This window comes from Stenella coeruleoalba (assembly GCF_951394435.1).
Source record: "Stenella coeruleoalba genome assembly, chromosome: 20".
Lineage (NCBI taxonomy): Eukaryota > Metazoa > Chordata > Mammalia > Artiodactyla > Delphinidae > Stenella > Stenella coeruleoalba.
Genome location: NC_137166.1, coordinates 36,669,415 through 36,689,994, shown reverse-complemented (window position 1 = coordinate 36,689,994; position 20,580 = coordinate 36,669,415). Strand labels below are relative to the sequence as shown.

At 38.3% G+C, this 20,580-nt stretch overlaps 1 protein-coding gene across 1 annotated transcript in view; it reads right to left on the bottom strand.

Annotated features, from left to right (window-relative positions):
* Positions 1 to 4,068: 4,068 nt before the first annotated feature.
* The window catches only part of LOC307178434 (uncharacterized protein), a gene marked incomplete at its 5' end in the record, with an annotated part of 39,169 nt that continues 22,657 nt past the window's right edge, over positions 4,069 to 20,580 (bottom strand). Inside the window, 2 exons of the mRNA XM_079906628.1 lie at positions 4,069 to 4,813; positions 16,827 to 16,923. Of these exons, the coding sequence (XP_079762754.1) occupies positions 4,752 to 4,813; positions 16,827 to 16,923 (159 nt within the window). The 3' untranslated portion in view covers positions 4,069 to 4,751. The remainder of the gene's footprint in view (positions 4,814 to 16,826; positions 16,924 to 20,580) is intronic.

The following is a 20,580-nucleotide window of genomic DNA, read 5'->3' as shown; positions in this document are numbered from 1 at the left end:
GGTACCTACTATGTGCTGGACCTTGTGCTCTTGATGGGGATACAATCTTGTGAGTAAAATAAAGTTCCTGCTGTTGTGAATCTCATACAAACACATACTATTATACAAATAAATATATAACTACAGTGATCACAATTATGAAGGTACTATTCTGGGGCTCTAAGGCCACTGACAAGGAGATCTGACCTGTGGTAGGGTGGGGCTTCCCTGTGGAAGTGGAGACTTCCTGGAGGAAATATGCATGATGGGTAGAGTTAATGAGGTAAAGAGGAGTAGCAAATATTCAGCCAGAAGGAACAGCATGGGCAAATTAACTGAGGTAAAAGGAAATGAAAGGAAGCTATTATGGCTGAAGCACCAAAAGAAAGAGGAAGAGAGAATCTGACATACTGAGGATCGGTGCTGGAAGAGCCCACTTTCCACTGGCTTTCGATGCTACTTCTAACTTTGCTCAAGATCCTCATGTGTGCTGTTGAAGTGGCTGTAGGTGCTCTAGTCTCATAGTAAGCAATTAGACCAGGCAGGAATTTTTTTTTTAATTTCCTTTGATTTATTTATTTTTGGCTGCATTGGGTCTTCGTTGCTGTGCATGGGCTTTCTCTAGTTGCAGCGAGGGGAGGCTACTCTTCGTTGCAGTGCACAGGCTTCTCATTGCAGTGGCTTCTTGTTGAGGAGCATGGGCTTCACTAGCTGTGGCTCATGGGCTCTAGAGCACAGGGTCAGTAGTTGTGGGGCAGGGGCTTAGTTGCTCCTTGGCATGTGGGATCTTCCTGGACCAGGGCTCGAACCTGTGTCCCCTGCATTGGCAGGCAGATTCTTAACCGCTGTGCCACTGGGGAAGTCCCCAGGAACTATTTTAATATAAGTATTATGTACTTGAGAAACCAAAATGGCCATTCAAAGCCTTTTTCTTTTTCTTCTTTTTTTGTGGCCGCGCTGCTCGCCTTGTGGGATCTTAGTTCCCCAATGAGGGATCGAACCAAAACCCTTGTCAGTGAAAGTGCAGAGTCTTAACCACTGGACCACCGGGGAGTTCTCTCAAAGCCATTTTTTATCCCCTTTTGTAATTACAACCCAAGTTCTTGGGGGGTAAGGGGAGGTGAGATGTAACAGCCTCCATCTCAACTCCTTTATTTTGACACTAAAACAAACCAAAGTTTCTACCAAGGAACCTTTTAAAGCTTTTCTTTCTTTTCTGGGAAAGGATAACAAGAGCACTGGGATGCTTGGGAGGTCTTGGTGTGTATAAAATTTCTTATTTTTCTTGAAAACCCAATATAGCTCCTAAATTAAAGAGTTAGAAGTTTAAAGCTGTAGTTCCTATTTTTCCAAAGCAACGGAGAGATGATCATCACAATGAGGAAAATGTAGTCATTTTGTGTTGATTCTGTTCACATTATACTCCATATTTCCAAAATGGAACGGTCTATGACTTAAAAAAAAAAAAGATACAAATAACAAAGAAGATGCCATCTTTGTCCTGAAAGAGAGCTTTTCTTTCCTTCCTGTGAGGCCAGTAACACACTGGGTCAGGGAACACTCATTGCAGGAAAGCCACAGGCTCAACTCAAGAAGCCAGCCCTCCTTTACAGCTGGGTACCTCTGGACAGTACGAGACAGGTACCAGCCTTCGCTGAGCACTGAACTCAGCCCACTGGCCTGCCCTGAACACAGAGGGGCCTCCAGAAGTGTCCTACGCCTCGCTTTGCCTCCTTTTGCTTTTTCTCTCATAGTATTAAATACTACTTATTGGGCATCTACTCTGTGCCTGTCCTTTACATTAATTGTCCCTCTTCCTCCCCAAGCCCTGCAAAGGTTACAATTAAATAATGTAAGGCTCAGGGAGCATTATCAGTCAGGAATTTTTTTTTTCCCAAATAGAAACCCAACTCAAAATGGCTTAAGCAAAAAAGGTTACTGGCTCACATAACCAAAAAACACTGATAAGTAGTACCAGTTTCAGGCACAACTGGATCCACGTCCTCACAAGAACCACAGGGCCCATTTCTGTCTCTTGGGTCTACACCCCTTGTTGGAGATGGTAAGGAAGATGGCTAAGATAGCTCACCATCCTATATTTGCTCCTTTTCCTGTCTCATCATGTTCACTGCTCCTATTTGGGTTTCCTACCCATCCCAGAAACACTGATTTGGGCTGGACAAGGATATCCACTGATTGTTTTAGACCAAAATTCAGCATCCAGCTCTGGAAGTCTGACAAGGGGTCTGAGAATTGAGGGAAGGACAGATGGGTCATAGAACAACTACCATCCAGAAACACCACTTTCTCTCCCATTGGCCAAGCCACTGCCTCTCACCCTGTTACTATTTAGCCTCACCCTTGTGCTGTCTTTGAAATAAAGTCCTTCCCACACTTCCGGTCTTAGTCCTCTTACCCTATCAGTCTGAACCAATCAGAAGCTTCACTCTCCTGGGAGTAAGCAAGAGTCCAGAGAAACTCTGTAGATTCCTTGATAAACCCAAAGATGGAGTAGTAAATGAACACGTGACTCCCAACCAGGGCATCCAGCCAGGGAATAAATTAGGACTGAAAGCATCCTATGCTCTGCTCACCAAGCCATGTGTCATAGTGCAGGGTTGCATCTACCCAAAGGAAAGGACAATTTTTTTTTTTTCTTTTTTGCAGTAATCCATTCCATGGTCCTTAATCCTTGGGCTCATAGTCAATTCTACTTTAGGGAATTTCCATTCCATCTCTCCCTCCATTTCCCTTCTTCCCTCCCTTTCTGTGTCTCTCTCTCCCTCCAGGTAAGATCCATTCCAGGATGTCCTCTCACCTCTTAACCTTTCAAGATTCCTTAACTCTCCTCTCCTTCATGGATTAGACATAGCATGTTGTCATGAGCGAAAGAGGCAGGAAGAGGACCATCCTGGTATCTTTATCCCAACTTAATCCCTAAATGCCACAAAGAATAACTGCAATCTAGTTAAAAAATCATAAAGAGGCCATTAATTATGGTCTCTGACAGGCCACCTACATTTATAAAAAATATAAAATCAGAATGGAAAACATATGAAAGAAATGACTGGCTCTGTGTGACAGAGTGAGTATTAACACCCAAAAGCATCACTGAGCCATGTGTGCATGCCTTCTAGTGTTAGAAACATACTTTCATTTCCTTAGTCAAAAAATATTTTCTGAGAGGACTTACCTGGTGGCGCAGTGGTTAAGAATCCGCCTGCCAATTCAGGGGACACGGGTTCAAGCCCTGGTCTGTGAAGATCCCACATGCCGCGGAGCAACTAAGCCCGTGCGCCACAAGTGAGCCTGTTGAGCCTGCGCTCTAGAGCCCGCGAGCCACAACTACTGAAACCTGCATACCTAGAGCCCATGTTCCACAACAAGAGAAGCCACCACAATGAGAAGCCTGTCCACTGCAATGAAGAGTAGCCTCCACTCGCCCCAACTAGATAAAGCCCACATGCAGCAATGAAGACCCAGAGCAGCCAAAAATAAATTAATTAATTAAAAAAATTTTTTTTTTTTCTGAGAGCCCCAGAGCCTCTAATGAGGCAGCTCATCTCCCTGGAACCCACTTTACCCAGACCTTTGCATGGCTGACTCCTAAGCATCTTTCACACACAAATACACTGGGTTGCTCCACATTCCTCCAGTGAAGAAGCCCAAAACTCATGGGCAGCTTGTAGTTTTCCATACCTTAGGTACCTTTCAGTCTTCACATTCTGCCAGGGTCTGGGAAGGTATCAAGTTGAACCACATGAAATTGCATTTTTATGGGTCAAATTAAAATGTTAAATATTTTGGAGAAAAAGAAAAGCTTTATTCAACCAAAGTATGCACTGTTAGCATTAACTGCATTCCCCAAATATTAAATGGTATGTACCATATTTATAAAATTTAGCATTGTTAATGTTTATTCAAATCCTCCAATTACTGCTTCTCAATTGGAGAAAGTTTTGTTTCTCAGAAAAGAGTTCCAAATGACAGAAAAGGTGGTAATTGGTTGAAAAACAGTCAGGTGAATATGATGAATGTGGGATATTTTCTTAGTTCAGTTCAGTTAACTTCTCTATGATGGTTTGTGATTTCTGTGGTCAAATGTTGTCGTGCAACAGTATAGGTCCATGTCTGCTAACCAATACAGAGTGCTTTTAGATCACCTTTTTTGATATATAATTTCAACTTTTTGACAGTGAAGATGCTACTGTTAGTTATACCTGGGTTAAAAAAGCGGTAATGAAACACTCTTTGTAGACCACCATACCATTACCAGAACCTTTTTTGGTTGCAGTGATTGAACACATGTTCGGGAACTTCATCAAAATCCAACCATTGTCCCAACCACTTTCAATTTCATTTTTTATCAGAGCTTATGATCCTCTCCAAAATATGTCTCTGTTCTTTCAAATGTAAAGAGATGAGCATACCTCTAACCATCTGAGTTTATGATCGTCCATTAACTGGTGTGGTACCTACCCACTTGTCCAATTTTTTCACCTTTCCTATTGCAGCCAGGTGTCGAGAAATTGTTGTAGCAGAAACTCCTAAGTCTGCTGCAAGACCTCGAATTGCTGTTTTGGGGTTAGCTTCCACCATGGCTCTCAACTGATCTTCATTTAAAACAGATTTGGGTCTCCCTCGAGGCTCATTTTTCAGACTCAGATCCCCAGAATGAAATTTTTCAAACCACCATCGGATAGTCCTTTCACTAACAGAGCCTTCTCCAAAGACAGAATTGATGTTTCTACTTGCCGTGGCTGCACTACGTCCTAGTTTAAATTCATATAAAAAAAAATTCGTAAATCTTTCAAAGACATGGTATTGTTCACTTCTGTAGAGAAAATAAACAATAAAAACTCAATCATCAAAGAAAACCGAATCTGTATAAACTACTATACTTAGATTCTATACAAAACTTTTATTTTAACTCACTAATTTTACTGTCCATCAGTGCATCTTGTCTGCAACAATAATTACTGTTTAGCTAATGCTGGCTTTCTACTTCCTGCAATTCTTCCACAGTTATTAATTGAAATTCTACTATAAAGGAAGAACTGTCCCTTTCCCCCCCATTTTTAAATTTATATCAGTATGGACTCATGGATATTTACTTTATTAATTCAATGATATCATTATTCCTTTTGCTCAAATTGTTCCAGCTTTGGCCATTAGGAACTCCTTCAGGTTGGCTCCCATGTTCCTTCAACAATATTCCCCCTTTTCTTTTTTTTTTTTAAAGCGCTTTGTTATTATCTGGCACACCTAAAGATTTTCCAGGGACCTTTACCCCGTCTAAGTCCTGCAGTCGACCACTTCTCTAAGGAGCCCTGGTTCCTTTTATTGGAGAATCATACTTAGAAATAAAAAATTGGATGCTAAGTTTGTTCATTACTGCTGAGGTGTCATCACTTCTAGTTCCTCACAGTGGACAGAGTTAGGAAATATATGTATGCATACTAACCCACACATATAGTGATATCACAGATTCCAATCCAACCCAACAGAGTTCATTTTAGCCTCCTCCTCTCCTTATGAGAAACCCAGTTCTTATTATCTAAAAACATATTTATTTGTTCAGTTAGTACACACATAAAGCATAGATAGAATTGCTAATCTATACCCCTGTTAGAAATACATTTACTGACTAGATTACAGCATTAATGCACAGTTCTTTTATGTCTTTAACATTACAGTATCCAGTCAAGATGATATTTTTCAAAATTACTTGGGTTAGTTCTTTTCTTCCCCATTCTATTCAATGTCACTCCTTCCTCATTCCTACTACCGAATTCCCGCCTCTCCATTTCCTTGCACCCCTTTCCCACCTACCCCCTACAGGTTATCAGTCACTTCATTTTCTGGTTTAACCTGCCGGTACTGATTCTGCACAGATGAACAGATATATGTGTATTGTCTTATATCTCCTTCTTTCTTACATAAAAGGCGTATGCTATAAGTACTATTGTGCTTTACTTTTTTCACTTAACTGTATATTCTTGAAAACACTCCATATCCACATCTCCATTGATAGAGATCATCCTCATTCTTTTTTTATAGCTCCATTATTCCACTGTATGGATACACAACAGTTTAATTACTTTCCTATGTATAGGCATTTAGATTGTGTCCAGTATTTTGTAGTTACATACAATGCTGTAATGAATAGCTGCATATGTATTTTCATATTGTTGGAGGTATATCTTCATGGTAGATTCCCAATAATGGTCTTGCTGGGTAAATAAATACCTATGTAGTATTTTTAGGTATTGCCAAATCTCCCTTCAGAAGGAGAATTATAAAAATTACAACAATTATAACAATTTTTATTCTCACCAGCAATGTATGAGAGCACCTGTTTCCCCACAGCTTCACCAACAAAGAATACCGTCATATTTTAAAATTTTTGCCATTGACAGGTATTGTTTTAATTTGCATTTCTCTAATTATGAGTGAATGTGAACTTTTTTTCATATATTTGAGAGTCATGTTTATGGCTTATTTTTTGTGAGTTGTCTGCTCATGGCTAATTCTCACTTTTATATCTGGTTGTTATAACTTGGTTGTTATAACTTTTTCTCTCAATTTTTAAGACCTCTTTGTACATAAAAAATATTGTTAATAAGGACAATAGCACTGGGAACTCTACTCAATACTCTATAATGACCTATATGGGAAAAGAATCTAAAAAAGAGTGGATATATGTATATGTATAGCTGATTCACTTTGCGGTACAGGAGAAACTAACAATTGTAAATCAACTGTACTCCAATAAAAATTAATTAAAAAAAAAGAATTATAGAAGTATTCTCATCTAAAAAAAATTATCCTTTTTTGTGGCATAGATTGTCAATACTTTTCCCCACAAACTTCTTTTATGGGATTCTTTTCATGCAAGAATTTAATTTAGTGAAATTTATCACTTTTCTTTTAATGCTTCTGGATTTTAAGTCAGAGTTAAATACCTTTATTTTCTACACCAAGATTATAGAGGAATTAGTTCATGTTAGCAGTAGATTAAGGTGAACTTTTAAATAATATTACAGGGACAAATGGGTAGCCATTTGGAAAATGCTAAAAGTAGATCATTCATTATTCCATGATAAAAGTAGATCATTTTCCAAATGGCTACCCATTTGTCCCTGCACTAGTATTAAGAGGTCTATTTTATCCATAGCTAACGTCATACTCACAGATGAACAACTAAAAACTTTCCCCCTAAGATCAGGAAGAAGATAAGTATGCTCACTTTCACTGCTGCTATTCAACGTTGTACTTAGAAGTTTTAGCCAGAGCTATTAAACAAGGAAAAGGAAAGGAAGAGGTAAAACTTGGAAAGAGGTAAAAATTGGAAAGGAAGAGGTAAAACTATCTCTATTCATAAATGACATGATCCTATACATAGAAAATTCCAAAGAATCCGTAAGAAAGCCACTAGAGCTAATAAACAAGTTTAGCAAAGTTGTAGGGTCCAAGAACAAAAATCGGTTTTGTTTTATACACCAGCAATGAATAATCTGAAGAGAAAATTAAGAAAGCAATTCCATTTATAATAGCATCAAAAATAATAAAACACTTAGGGATAAATCTAACAAAGAAGGTAAAAGACATATGCTGAAAACATTGCTGAAAGAAATTAAAGAATGAAAAGACAACTGTGTTCACGGATAGGAAGATTTAACATTGTTAACATGTCAGTATTACCCAAAACAATCTACAGATTCAACACAATCCCTATCAAAATTCCAATAGCCTTTTTCACAGAAATGTAAAAGCAGATACTCATTTTCATATGGAATTGCAAGGGACCCTGAATAATCAAAATAATCTTAAAAAAGAAGAAAGCTGGAGGACTCACATTTCCGAACTTTGAAACTTAGTACAAAGCTACAGTAATTAAAACTATGGTATAGGCGTAAGGACAAACATCAAGACCAGTGGAATAGGAAGTCTAGAAACAAACCCTCACACAAATGGTCAACTGATTTTCTGACAAGGCAGTCCAGTGGTTAAGACTCCGTGCTTCCACTTCAAGGGGCACAGGTTCAATCCCTGGTGGGGAACTAAGATCCTGCATGCTGCGTGGTGCAGCCAAAAAATATATATATATATATTTTTTTGACACGGTCATGTCAAGACCTTTCAGTGGGAAAGGACAGTTTTTCAACAAATGGTACTGGGAAAACTGTACATCCACATGCAAAAGAATGAAGCTGGACCCTAACCCACACTATATACAAAAATTAATTCAAAATGGATCAGAGACCTAAATGTAAAAACTAAAACTAAACCAGTCTTAGAAGAAAACCTTAGGGAAATTTTCATTGAATTTGGCAACAATTAAAGTAAAAGTAGGTAAACTGAATTACATTAAAATTTAAAACTTCCATGCTAAGGACACAATCAACAGAGTGAAAAGGCAACCTACATAATGGAAGAAAATCATATATCTAATAAATGGTTAAATATCCAGAATATATAAAGAACTCTTACAACTCAATAACAACAAAAAACAAATAACCTGATTAAAAAATGGCAAAGGACTTGAATAAATATTTCTCCAACGAACATACACACATGGCCAACAAGCATATGAAAAAATGCTCAACATCACTAATCATTAGGGAAATGCAAATCAAAACCACAATGAAATAACCTCACACCCATCAGGATGGCTGTTAACAATAACAAAACAACAGAAAATAACAAGAGTTGGCAAAGATGCAGAGAAATTGGAACCCTTGGGTACTGTTGTTGGGAATGTAAAATGGTGCAGCTGCTATGGAAAACAGTACATTGGTTCCTTAAAAAATTAAAAATAGAATTACCAGGACTTCCCTGGTGGCACAGTGGTTAAGAATCTGCCTGCCAATGCAGGGGACACAGGTTTGAGCCCTGGACAGGGAAGATCCCACATGCCGTGGAGCAACTAAGCCCGTGTGCCACAACTACTGAGCCTGTGCTCTAGAGCCCGCGAGCCACAACTACTGAGCCCGCGTGCCACAATTACTGAAGCCTGCGTGCCTAGAGCCTGTGCTCCACAACAAGTGAAGCCACCGCAATGAGAAGCCTGTGCACCGCAATGAAGAGTAGCCCCCACTCGCTGAACTAGAGAAAGCCGGCACGCAGCAACAAAGACCCAAACACAGCCAAAAATAAATTTATTAAAAAAAAATTTTTTTTAGTAAATAAAACTAGAATTGCCATATGATCCAGTAATTCCACTTCTGGGAATATATCCAAAAGAATTGAAAGCAGAGTCTCAGAGAGCTATCTGTAAACCCAAATTCATAGCAGGATTATTCACAATAGCCAAAAGGTAGAAGCAACCCAAATGTCCATCAAACAATGACTGGATAAACAAAATATGGTAAATACACAGTAGAATATTATTCAGCCTAAAAAAGGAAGTAAATTCTGACACATGCTGCAAAATGAATGAACCCTGAAGATATTATGCTAAGTGAAATAAACCAATCACAAAAAGACAAATACTGTATGATTCCACTTATATGAGGTACCTAGAGTAATCATATTCATAGAGATACAAAGTAAAATAGAGGCTACCAGAGGCTGTGGGGAAGGGGAAAATGGCAAGTTGTTTTTTAATGGGTATAGAGTTTTAGATTTGGGAGATAAAATAGTTCTAGAGATCAGTTGCACAAAGATGTGTATATACTTACTACTACTAAACTATACACTTAAAAATGGTTAAGATAGGAACTTGCTGGTGGTCCAGTGGGTAAGACTCTGCACTCCCAATGCGGGGGACCGGGGTTCAATCCCTGGTCGGGGAACTAGATCCCGCAAGCATGCCGCAACTAAGACCCGGCACAGCCGAAATAAAAATAAATAAGGGCTTCCCTGGTGGCGCAGTGGTTGAGAGTCCGCCTGCCGATGCAGGGGGCATGGGTTCGTGCCCCGGTCCGGGAAGATCCCACATGCCGCGGAGCGGCTGGGCTCGTGAGCCATGGCCGCTGAGCCTGCGCGTCTGGAGCCTGTGCTCCACAACGGGAGAGGCCACAACAGTGAGAGGCCCGCGTACCGCAAAAATAAATAAATAAATATTTTTAAAAAATGGTTAATGTGGTAAATTTTATATTTTGTGTAAATTTTATATGTTGTGTATTTTACCACAATTAACAATAAAAATTAATGAAAATTAGATAAATTGGACTTCATCAAAATTAAGAACTTTGTGCATCAAAGGACACTATCAAGAAAGTGAAAAGACAACCTACAGAATGGGATAAAATATTTGCAAATCATATATCTGACAGGAGATTAATACTGAGAATACAGGGAATTCCCTGGTGGTCCAGTGGTTACGACTCCACGCTTCCACTACAGGGGGCACACGTTCCATCCCTGGTCGGGGAACTAAGATCCCACATGCTGCGGGGCAACTAAGCCTACAGGCCACAACTACTGAGCTCGCATTCCTCAATGAGAGAGCCCACATGCTGCAAACTACAGAGCCCACGCACGCTGGAGCCCACGCGCCACAACTAAAGAGAGAAAACATGCACGCCACACTAGAGAGAAGTCCACGCGTCACAACGAAGAGCCCGCCACAACAAAAAAGATCCCACACGCCTCAACAAAGACCCTACGTGCCGCAACTAAGACCCAACACAGCCAAAAATTAAAAAAAAAAGAATTCTAGACTTTGAGGGGTAAATTAAAGAAAAAAGAGAGAGAGATCAGATTTGTGGTTACCAGAGGCAGCGGCGGGGAAGGGGAATTGGATGAAGTGCACAAAAAGTACACATATCCAATTATAAGGTAAATAAGTACTAGGGACGTGATGTACAACATGGTAAATATAATTAACTCGCTGTATGTTATATATGAAAGTTGTTGAGAGTAAATCTTAAGAATTCTCATCAGAAGGAATTTTCTTTTTCTTTTATTTTGTATCTATATGAGATGATGGATGTTCACCAAACTTATTGAGGTAATCATATCATGATGTATGAAAGTCAAATCATTTTGCTGTACACCTTAAACTTACACAGTGCTGTATGTAAATTATATCTCAATAAAACTGGAAGAAAAAAAAAATAAACCCTAGTAGACTTTGCACTAACTTCAGAGGCTGTTTACTTAGGGCAAGATTTAAGAATTACCTTAAAGAAGACTATTTAATCCTGAAGACAGCTGGCCAGATCACATGGAATTATTGGGAAGGCTTGAGAAAAAAACAAATGGAACAAAAAATAATAAAGTGTAATTCAATGGTTTTTAGTATATTCCCAGGGCTGTGAATCTAATTTTAGAACATTTCTTGCTCCACCTCCCACAAGAGAAACTCTGTACCCATTAAGTTATTCCCCATTCTCTATCCCTTTCCCAGCCCTAAACTATTAATCTATTTTCTGTCTATAAATTTGCCTATGTGGATGTTTCCTATAGTTGGAATCATACAGTATGTGATCTTTTGTGACTAGCTTCTTTCACGTAATATATTTTCAAGTCATTCACGTTGTAACATATGTTACTTCCTTTCTTTTCATTGCCAAATAATATCTCATTATATGGATATACCACATTTGTTTATCATCAAATAGACATCAGGAATCTTTCCATTTTTTAGCTATTATGAATAATGCTGCTAATAACAGCATGTACAAGCATGATTCATGTATAAGTTTTTGTGTAGACATAGGTTTTCAATTCTCTTAAGTATATACCTAAGAGTGGAATTGCTGGATCACATTGGATCACTCTGTTTAACCATTTGAGAAACTGGCAGACTGTTTTCAAAGTGGCTGCACCATTTTACATTCCTATCAGCAGTGTATAAGCGTTTCAATTTTCTACTTTCTTTACAATAGTTATTTCCTGTCTTTTTTATTATTGCCATCTTTTTTTGTTATTACCATCAGTGTGTGAAATAGTATCTCATGATTTTGATTTGCATTTCTCCAATGCTGAATATCTTTTCATGTACTTATTGGCCATTTGTATATCTTCTCTAGACAAATGCTATTCAAATCCTATGCCCATTTTTAAAATCAGGTTATTACTATTTTTTTTAACATCTTTATTGGAGTATAATTGCTTTACAATGGTGTGTTAGTTTCTGCTATATAACAAAGTGAATCAGTTATACATATACATATATCTCCATATCTCTTCCCTCTTGCATCTCCCTCCCTCCCACCCTCCCTATCCCACCCCTCTAGGGTGGTCACAAAGCACTGATCTGATCTCTCTGGCTATGCAGCTGCTCCCCACTAGCTATTTTACATTTAGTAGTGTATATATGTCCATGCCACTCTCTCACTTTGTCCCAGCTTACCCTTCCCTCTCCCCGTGTCCTCAAGTCCATTCTCTATTAGGTCTGCGTCTTTATTCCCGTCTTGCCCCTAGGTTCTTCATGACCTTTTTTTTTTTTTTTAGATTCCATATATATGTGTTAGCATACGGTATTTGTTTTTCTCTTTCTGACTTACTTCACTCTTTATGAGTCTCTAGATCCATCCACATCTCTCAAATGACCCAATTTTGTTCCTTTTTATGGCTGAGTAATATTCCATTGTATATATGTGCCACATCTTCTTTATCCATTCATCTGTCAATGGACACTTTGGTTGCTTCCATGTCCTGGCTGTCTCTTTTCACTATTGAGGTGTAAGAGGTCTTTATATATTCTGGACACAAGTCCTTCTCAGATATGTGATCTACAAATAGTTTTTCCCATTCTGTGCATCATCTTTTCACTTTCTTGATGATATCATTTGCAGCAAAAAAAGTTTTAAATTTTTATATAGTCCAATTTATTTTTTGTTTTGTCACTTGTGCTTTGGTGTCATATTTAAGAAACCACAGCCTAACCTAAGGTCACAAGGACTTACTGCTGTTTTCCTTGAAGAGTTTTATAGTTTGATTAGCTCTTACATTTAGGCTTATGATCTAATTTGAATTAATTTTTGTGTATGCTGTGAGATAGAGGCCCAACTTCATTCTTTCACATGTAGATATCCAGCAGGGTGTACTAACACTATTTGTTGAAAAGATTTTCTTTCCCATTTAATTTCCTTGGGACCCTTACTGAAAGTCAATTGACAATTTTCCTGGTTATTTTTTGCATGTTTGTTTTTCCGTATGAACTTTAAAATCAGTCTGTCTAACTCAAAAAAATAACTTAGATTTTTTATTAAGGTTGCATTGATTTTATAAATTAACTTAGGGAGGACTGACATCTTCATGTTTTGCCATTTGTTTAAATCTGCTTTAGTATCTTTTAGGGGTGTTTGAAAGTTTCATTGTATAGGTTTTGCACCTTATTAAATTTATTCCTAAGTATTTAATCTTCCATTTTGCTGTTGTAAATGGGCTTTTCTCTAACATTATTTTCTGTTTACTGTAAGTATACAGGCATACCTCGGAAACATTGCAGGTTTGGTTCCAGACGGTGGCAATAATGAATATTGCAATAAAGCAAGTCACACAGATATTCTGGCTGCCCAGTGCATGTTTATAAAATTATGTTTATATTATATTGTAGTTTATTAAGTGTGCAATAGCCTTATGTATAAAAAATGTACATACCTTAATTTAAAAATACTTTATTGCTAGAAAATGCTACCCATCATCTGAGCCTTCAGTCATTCTCTTTTTGCTGGTGGAGGCTCTTGCCTTGATGTTTATGGCTGCTGACTGATCAGGGTGGTGGTTGCTGAAGGCTGGGGGGGCTGTGGCAATTTCTTAAAACAAGGCAAAAAGGAAAGAAATTTGCCACATCAACTGACTCTTCCTTTTGTTGCAGGAAGGGGAACTCCTTCCAGGGCCCGAGAGTGGGCTCTTGTCTAACACTTGGAAGTGAATTGTCCGAGGAGACACACATGCTGACAAAGCAAGAGACTTTATTGGGAAGGGGCGCCCAGGTGGAGAGCAGCAGGGTAAGGGAACCCAGGAGAACTGCTCTGCCACATGGCTTGCAGTCTCGGGTTTTATGGTATGGGGTTAGTTTCCCAGTTGTCTCTGGCCAATCACTCTGACTCAGGGTCCTTCCTGGTGGCATGTGCATTGTTCAGCCAAGATGGATTCCAGTGAGAAGGATTCTGGGAGGTTGGCAGGACATATGGACTGGAGTCTCCTCTCTCCTTTAGACCTTTCCCGAATTCTTCCGGTTGGTGGTAGTTTGTTAGTTCCACGTTCCTTACCAGGACCTCCTGTTGTAAGATAATTCACGCAAATGTCTACTATCTTGCCTGGCCAGGGCGGGCAGTTTCGGTCAGTGGTTCCCCTAACACTTTCATGAACGATTTCTCTGTAGCATGCAACGCTGTTTGACAGCATTTTACTCACAGTAGAACTTCTTTCAAAATTGGATTCAATCCTTTCAAACCCTGCCTCTGCTTTATCAACTAAGTTTATATAATATTCTAAATTATTTGTTGTCATTTCAACAATCTTCACAGCATTTTTACCAGGAATAGATTCCATCTCAAGAAACCACTTTCTCTGCTCACCCATAAAAGAAACTCCTCATTTGTTAAAAAGTTTTATCATGAGATTGCAGCAATTCAATTACATCTTCAAGCACCACTTCTAATTTTGCAAAAATTACCAAAATGTGACACAGAGACACAAAGTAAGCAAATGCTATTGGGAAGATGGCACCTAAAGACATGTTTGATGCAGTGTTGCCACAAACCTTCAATTTACAAAAATGCAGTTATCTGTAAGACTCTATAAAGCGAAGCAAAATAAAATGAGGTATGCCTGCATTATGAAAGCTGATTTTTGTTTGTTAATTTTAAATCCTGCTCCTTCAGTGAATTCTTTCACTGTTTGAGTTAGTTTTATAACTGATTCTCTGGGGTCCATGTACACTATGACCTACAAATAGTTACTGTTTTACTTCCTTTTTTTTTTTTTTTGCGGTACGCGGGCCTCTCACTGCTGTGGCCTCTTCCGTTGCGGAGCACAGGCTCCGGACGCGCAGGCTCAGCGGCCATGGCTCACAGGCACAGCCGCTCCGCAGCACGTGGGATCTTCCCGGACCGGGGCACGAACCCGCGTCCCCTGCATCAGCAGGCGGACCCCCAACCACTGCACCACCAGGGAAGCCCTGTTTTACTTCTTTTATGCCTCTTACTGATTTCTCTTATTTAACTGCCTTGGCGAATTTACTTCTAATATAATACTGAACAGTAGTGGAGACAGTGGGGATGCTTGCCTTGTTCCTGATCTTAATGGATATGTCTGTAGTGTTTTTCCATTTAAGTAAAACACTAACTTTAACACTAAGATATATACTTTATCGAGTTAAAGTATCCTTCAATTCCTACTTTCTTGAGTGTCTCTATCATGAATGGGTACTGAATTTTGCCAAAGACTTTCTCAGCAACTATAGAGATAACCTGATGAGATGTTTTCCTTATACTTATTAATATGACATATGATATTAATAGATTTCCTTCTATTATACTGATGGGGCCAAGTGTGCCACTCTGACATGTGGATTATTTTGAGCTAAAAACAATCAAAGCACAAAAGACTCAGGAAGAACATTTGAACTTCCCTCTTAGCTGCCTAAAAGAATTTAAGATATGAAGCCTGTCCCAGGAAGAAGCTATCACCATAGATAACTATGGTTAAGTATTAGGTGTGGTAGAGGGAGGAACCTAGCAATGCACATTTGATCAAAGTCCTCTCTGTGTCCCACTAGCTTTGGGCAAGCATTTGTTAACCAAACATTAACTCTTTTTATCTTCCTGTGAATTACCTTACTTCCCCTTGAAGCTTCAGACCCCTACCGCCTTCTCCTTAGTCCAGAATATATACATATCTCACCTTGCCTTCTGTGAAATTCTTTATACTTATGTAGATTCCCATGCACATGTAATAAACTTGATTTTCTCCCATTAATCTGCCTTATATCATTTTAATTGCCAGACAAAAGAACAAAGAGGGGAAGGAGGCGAAATTTCTCCTCCCCCATAGTACCAACTTTGCACTCCTGGAATAAATCTAGCCTTAGAACTTTTACCTTTGCTTTTTCCCTCTGCTTTTCCCTGGTTTTTTTGTTTAGCCCCTTCATCTATTCAGATCTTAGCTAAAATATTACTTCCTCAGAGATGCATCCCCTGACTACTCAAGCAAAAGTCACCTTCCAGTCATCCTCCAAAACAGTTTCTTATTTTAATTTCCTACCTAGCACTTATATTACTAGCTGCTATTTTTCCTATATATTCCATATGTATATTCCTATATATATTTTCCTCTACTGTGATAGCACTGAACCTGTTTTGGGAGTAGATTTATTGCTGTATGCCCAAGATACACAGTACCTGGCACATGTTAGCCACAATAAATTTTGTGATAAATCTACTCCCATTTGGGGTTCACTGTTAGAAATCTGATCTTATCACAGAAAAAGAAAAGAATAACGAAAACCCACCTTCTCTGAATACATTTATTGAATAAATCTAGATTTGTCAACTTTAAAGAGAAAGCTATAAACTCAAAATTAAAATCAGCAAGTTTTTAGATAGTCTAAATCAGTAAATGGAACAAAATAACTGGTACTTTAAAAAATTATATTAATAATAAAACCAAAGTTCTCTTTCTTCCAGTTAACATTTTCAATTTAAAATTCTCACTAAAATTTGTTACAAAGTTTATCAGTATTGTGAAGTAGTTAACATTTAAACTGGATAAAGAACAAATCATCATAAATTGATATACTGTATCAATAAAAGCCAAAGGTGTACTTCAACAGACTTTAATATTATAACTTAACCAGCAAAAAAAATTTTAACTCACAAAAATTAATTTTAAATTTATATAATAGATACATAAAAGATGAAAAGGTGGTAAACTCTCACGGTTACCTGTAAAAGTTGATGATTTCTCTGAGTGTTTTATTTTTAGAAGTTTCCTATTAATAAATACATAACCACAGGGACAAGATTTACATGCAACAGGTACCTGGAGGGGAAAAAAATGGAAAAAAAATATTATTATTTTACTATTTATTAAACTTCTCAAGTGTTTATGTGGTCTCTTCAACTAAACAATAGTAACTTGAAGGTAGAAATCACATTTATATTTAAACTCCAACTCCTCAAAAATTATTTGAGATAAGAATCACTTCCTTCCCATTCTCCTTTACAGTTCCACACATATAGTAAATATTCAATATGTAAATGGCCAAGGGAAGAATGTGAAGTACAAAATTCATTTCCTAAAATGTCAATCTCAGAATAGTTACAACATGGATTAGATGAGAAAAAAGGGATTAATTAGAAAAATATTACATTTATCCCAGAATGAGAGGCTCTTGGCCCATTCTACAACAACAGCCCGTTCTGCAGTGCTGGCAGAGAGAATGTATTAAAAAAAAAACATTTGACAGAGATTTCAAAGGGAGGAAGGAAAAAGACTTAGACACGAATAGATTACTGATAATAAAACAGAACTGAAAATAAGTCTAAGAATTCAAACATGAGAGGGGAAGAGGGTCAGTGCCAATTACAGCAAAAGGACCATTCACAATAGCCAGTTTGAGGGAAAGGAACATGGAAGACTACAGAAAAGGTGTTGAGACATAGGTTCTCATATTCTCTGCTTGAGGAAAGACCTTGAACAAATCCCATAAGCCCTGAAGGTTTCTGTTTCTTTTCTAAATTTCTTTACTACCTGAAGTAGTCCATGATTTTTACATATTTTTTAAGTGAAAAAACTATTATTTCATTTAACAACTTCACTAAGGTATAATATACAATAAACTACATATATTTAAAATGTACAATTTGATATGTTTTGATATGTGTACATGCCCATGAAACTATCACCACAATCAGGATAGTGAATATATCCATAAGACCCAAAAGTTTCCTCATGCCCCTTTGTAATCCCCCCTCCTACCCTTCCCTCTTAACATCCCCCCCTCAAAATCCCCAGGCAACTACTGATCAGCTTTCTGTTACTATGGATTAGTTTGAATTTTCTAGTTTTATGTAAGTGGAATCGTAAGTACATGCTCTTTTTTTTTGTTTACCCTCTTTCATTCAGCAAAATTATTTTGAGATTTGTCCACATTGTTGCATGTAATAAGTTAATTGCTAAATACTATTCCATGTAAGGATATACCACAGTTTGTTTATCCATCAACTTGCTGATGTACATATGGAGTATTTCCAGTTTTTAGCTATTACAAACAAAGCTGCTATGTATGTAGCAAATACAAGTCTTTGTATAGACATACACTTTCTTTCCTCTTGGATAAATAGCTACTGGCTGGATTATATAGTAGGTAAGTGTTTAACTTTCTAAGAAAACTGCCAAACTATTTTCCAAAGTGGTTGTACTATTTTACATCCTCACCAGCAGTGTATAAGAGAGTTCTAGTTCCTCCACATCCTCAGCAACACTTGGTGGGTTCAGTTTTTAATTTTAGCCATTCTAGTGGGGTAGTGGGATCTCATTGTGGTAATATCCCTCATGACTAATGATGTTGAACATTTTTTCATGTGCTTATTGTCATCTATATGTCTACTTTGGTGAAGTGTCTATTCAAATTTTTGCCCATGTTTTAATTAGATTGTTTTCTTATTATTGAGCATTGAGAGTCCTTTACCTATTCCGGATACAAGTCCTCTTATCAGTGGCTTTCAAAGAGCAGAACTTTTAATTTTGATGAAGTCGGATTTATCATTTTTTTCTTTTATGGATCATGCTTTTGGTGTGTAATTAACAAACATTTGCCTAACATGTTCACAAAGATTTTTTACCATTTTCTAGAAGATTCATAGTTTAAAATTTAATTAAATTAAAATGTATACTTAAAAATGGTCAAGATAAATTTTATGTCGTGTATCTTACCACAATAAAAACAAGTGGGAAAAAAGTTTTGTTTTTTGGGTTTTTGCGTATGCATATCCAATTGTTCCAGCACCATTTGTTGAAAAAAAATATCCTTTCTCTACCACTGTGCTCACCCTACAGAGACGAATGGACCTCCTATCCAAAATTTGGTTCAGATGTTGACCCTGATGATACCACCCATGCACCTGGAGGGTATGTAAAGGCTTTCATGATGAGGCTTTTTGGGGAAGGGAAGGCTTTTTACAGGGAAGGCTCCCAAGGAGGTCCAAAATGGCTTGAGAGCAGAGAAAGGAGATTGGCTCTGTTTTTATTGTAGTTAGGGAAAAGGACTGGGGTGAGGGTTCCTGTATGTGAGAAGCTGTGGCTTACACGGTTTGAACTTTCTGCTGGCATTAAAGAAGAGAGTACCTGAGCTTTCTTATCAATTTCCCCAGATGTGGGACAGAAGGGGAAAGAAGTGCTGGGGCTTCAAAGCTGTTAACAATCAAATATCAAAAGCGGAGTTGGGCATTTTATTACAATTCACTACTGATGTTTAACTGATGACATTTTACTTAATTGAATGTGAACTTGTTTAATTAAGCCATTTTGGCACTATATGAGGTTGGTAGCTTGAGACTAGTAAAGAAGGGGAGAGTTCCACCGAATGCCTTGTTCAGCAGCTCAGCATTGTGTATTTTGAGAAGTGAAATGAGTGCCTTGGTCACTATGGATAATGTATGGAACTCCAGAAGGAATAAGGAATGTCTTAGTGAGGCCTTGTATTGTGGCTTTAGCATGTGCAGAGAAATGTTTGGTTAATATTAGGTGTCTTGTGAGGCAAGAGATTCCCAGAAGTCTTTCTACCCAAAGGGGCAACCTTGGGTAAGGAGTTATTGCTGCCACTGGCAAGACCAGACAGCCAAACTACTGGCCGTGGCCCAAGTCAGTAAAAATGTGGAGAGAACTAACTGTTGGCCAGAGCATCTAGTGCTAAGATAATTACGTGAAGTTTGGCCAGTAGTGCTGACCCCTGGATCCTGTCCTTGATCAGGAACATCCTGCTTAAGGAATTAACAGCAACAACTTTCCCATGTGCTCCATCAACTGTGATGCCATCCAACACTGTACAAATTCCCTTTAGTATTCACTCAGTTGATCCCAAGGGGCTCCCCAAGTATCTAAAGGGTCCAGTAGAGGGGTGACATCCTCCAGCATTATGGCATCTGGCAAAGGACTGAGGACAAGAGAGACCAACCCCTCCTATAGGTGGGGTATGCCAGAGAGCTCAGGTTTACTTTTGTTTTGGCAAGGAGGCCTTGATGAGGTACTGAGTTTACAGGGTACCACTTCCATGACCCAAGGCATAATAGGCAGCTAAGGAGGGAGCATCATGGGCTCAGTGCCTATAAAAGCCTCTAATTTCCAGGAAAATCAGTATGTAACCAGCAATTACTGCTAATGGTGTATAGCATGGGATCAAGGAGAGCAGTTTCTTGCATCAAACGCTTACAATTTATGGCCATAATGGGTAGCCTAGAGACTTCAGGAGGTGTAGAAAGAGGTTGCTAAAGCCTCTACAGTGAAGGTCTTTGGGGCACTAATGTGACTGCCTGTATTTTGCAATTTGGGCAAATTCTAGAGCATTTTGTTATAGGGTCTCCATTCAAGGTATCTGTAAGAATAGCATAAATGGGCTTAAGTAAAATTTGTAAATGAGGAATATGTTGTCTTCAAGAGCCCAAAAGATGTTAGGCTTATTTGAACACTGGTGAAAGA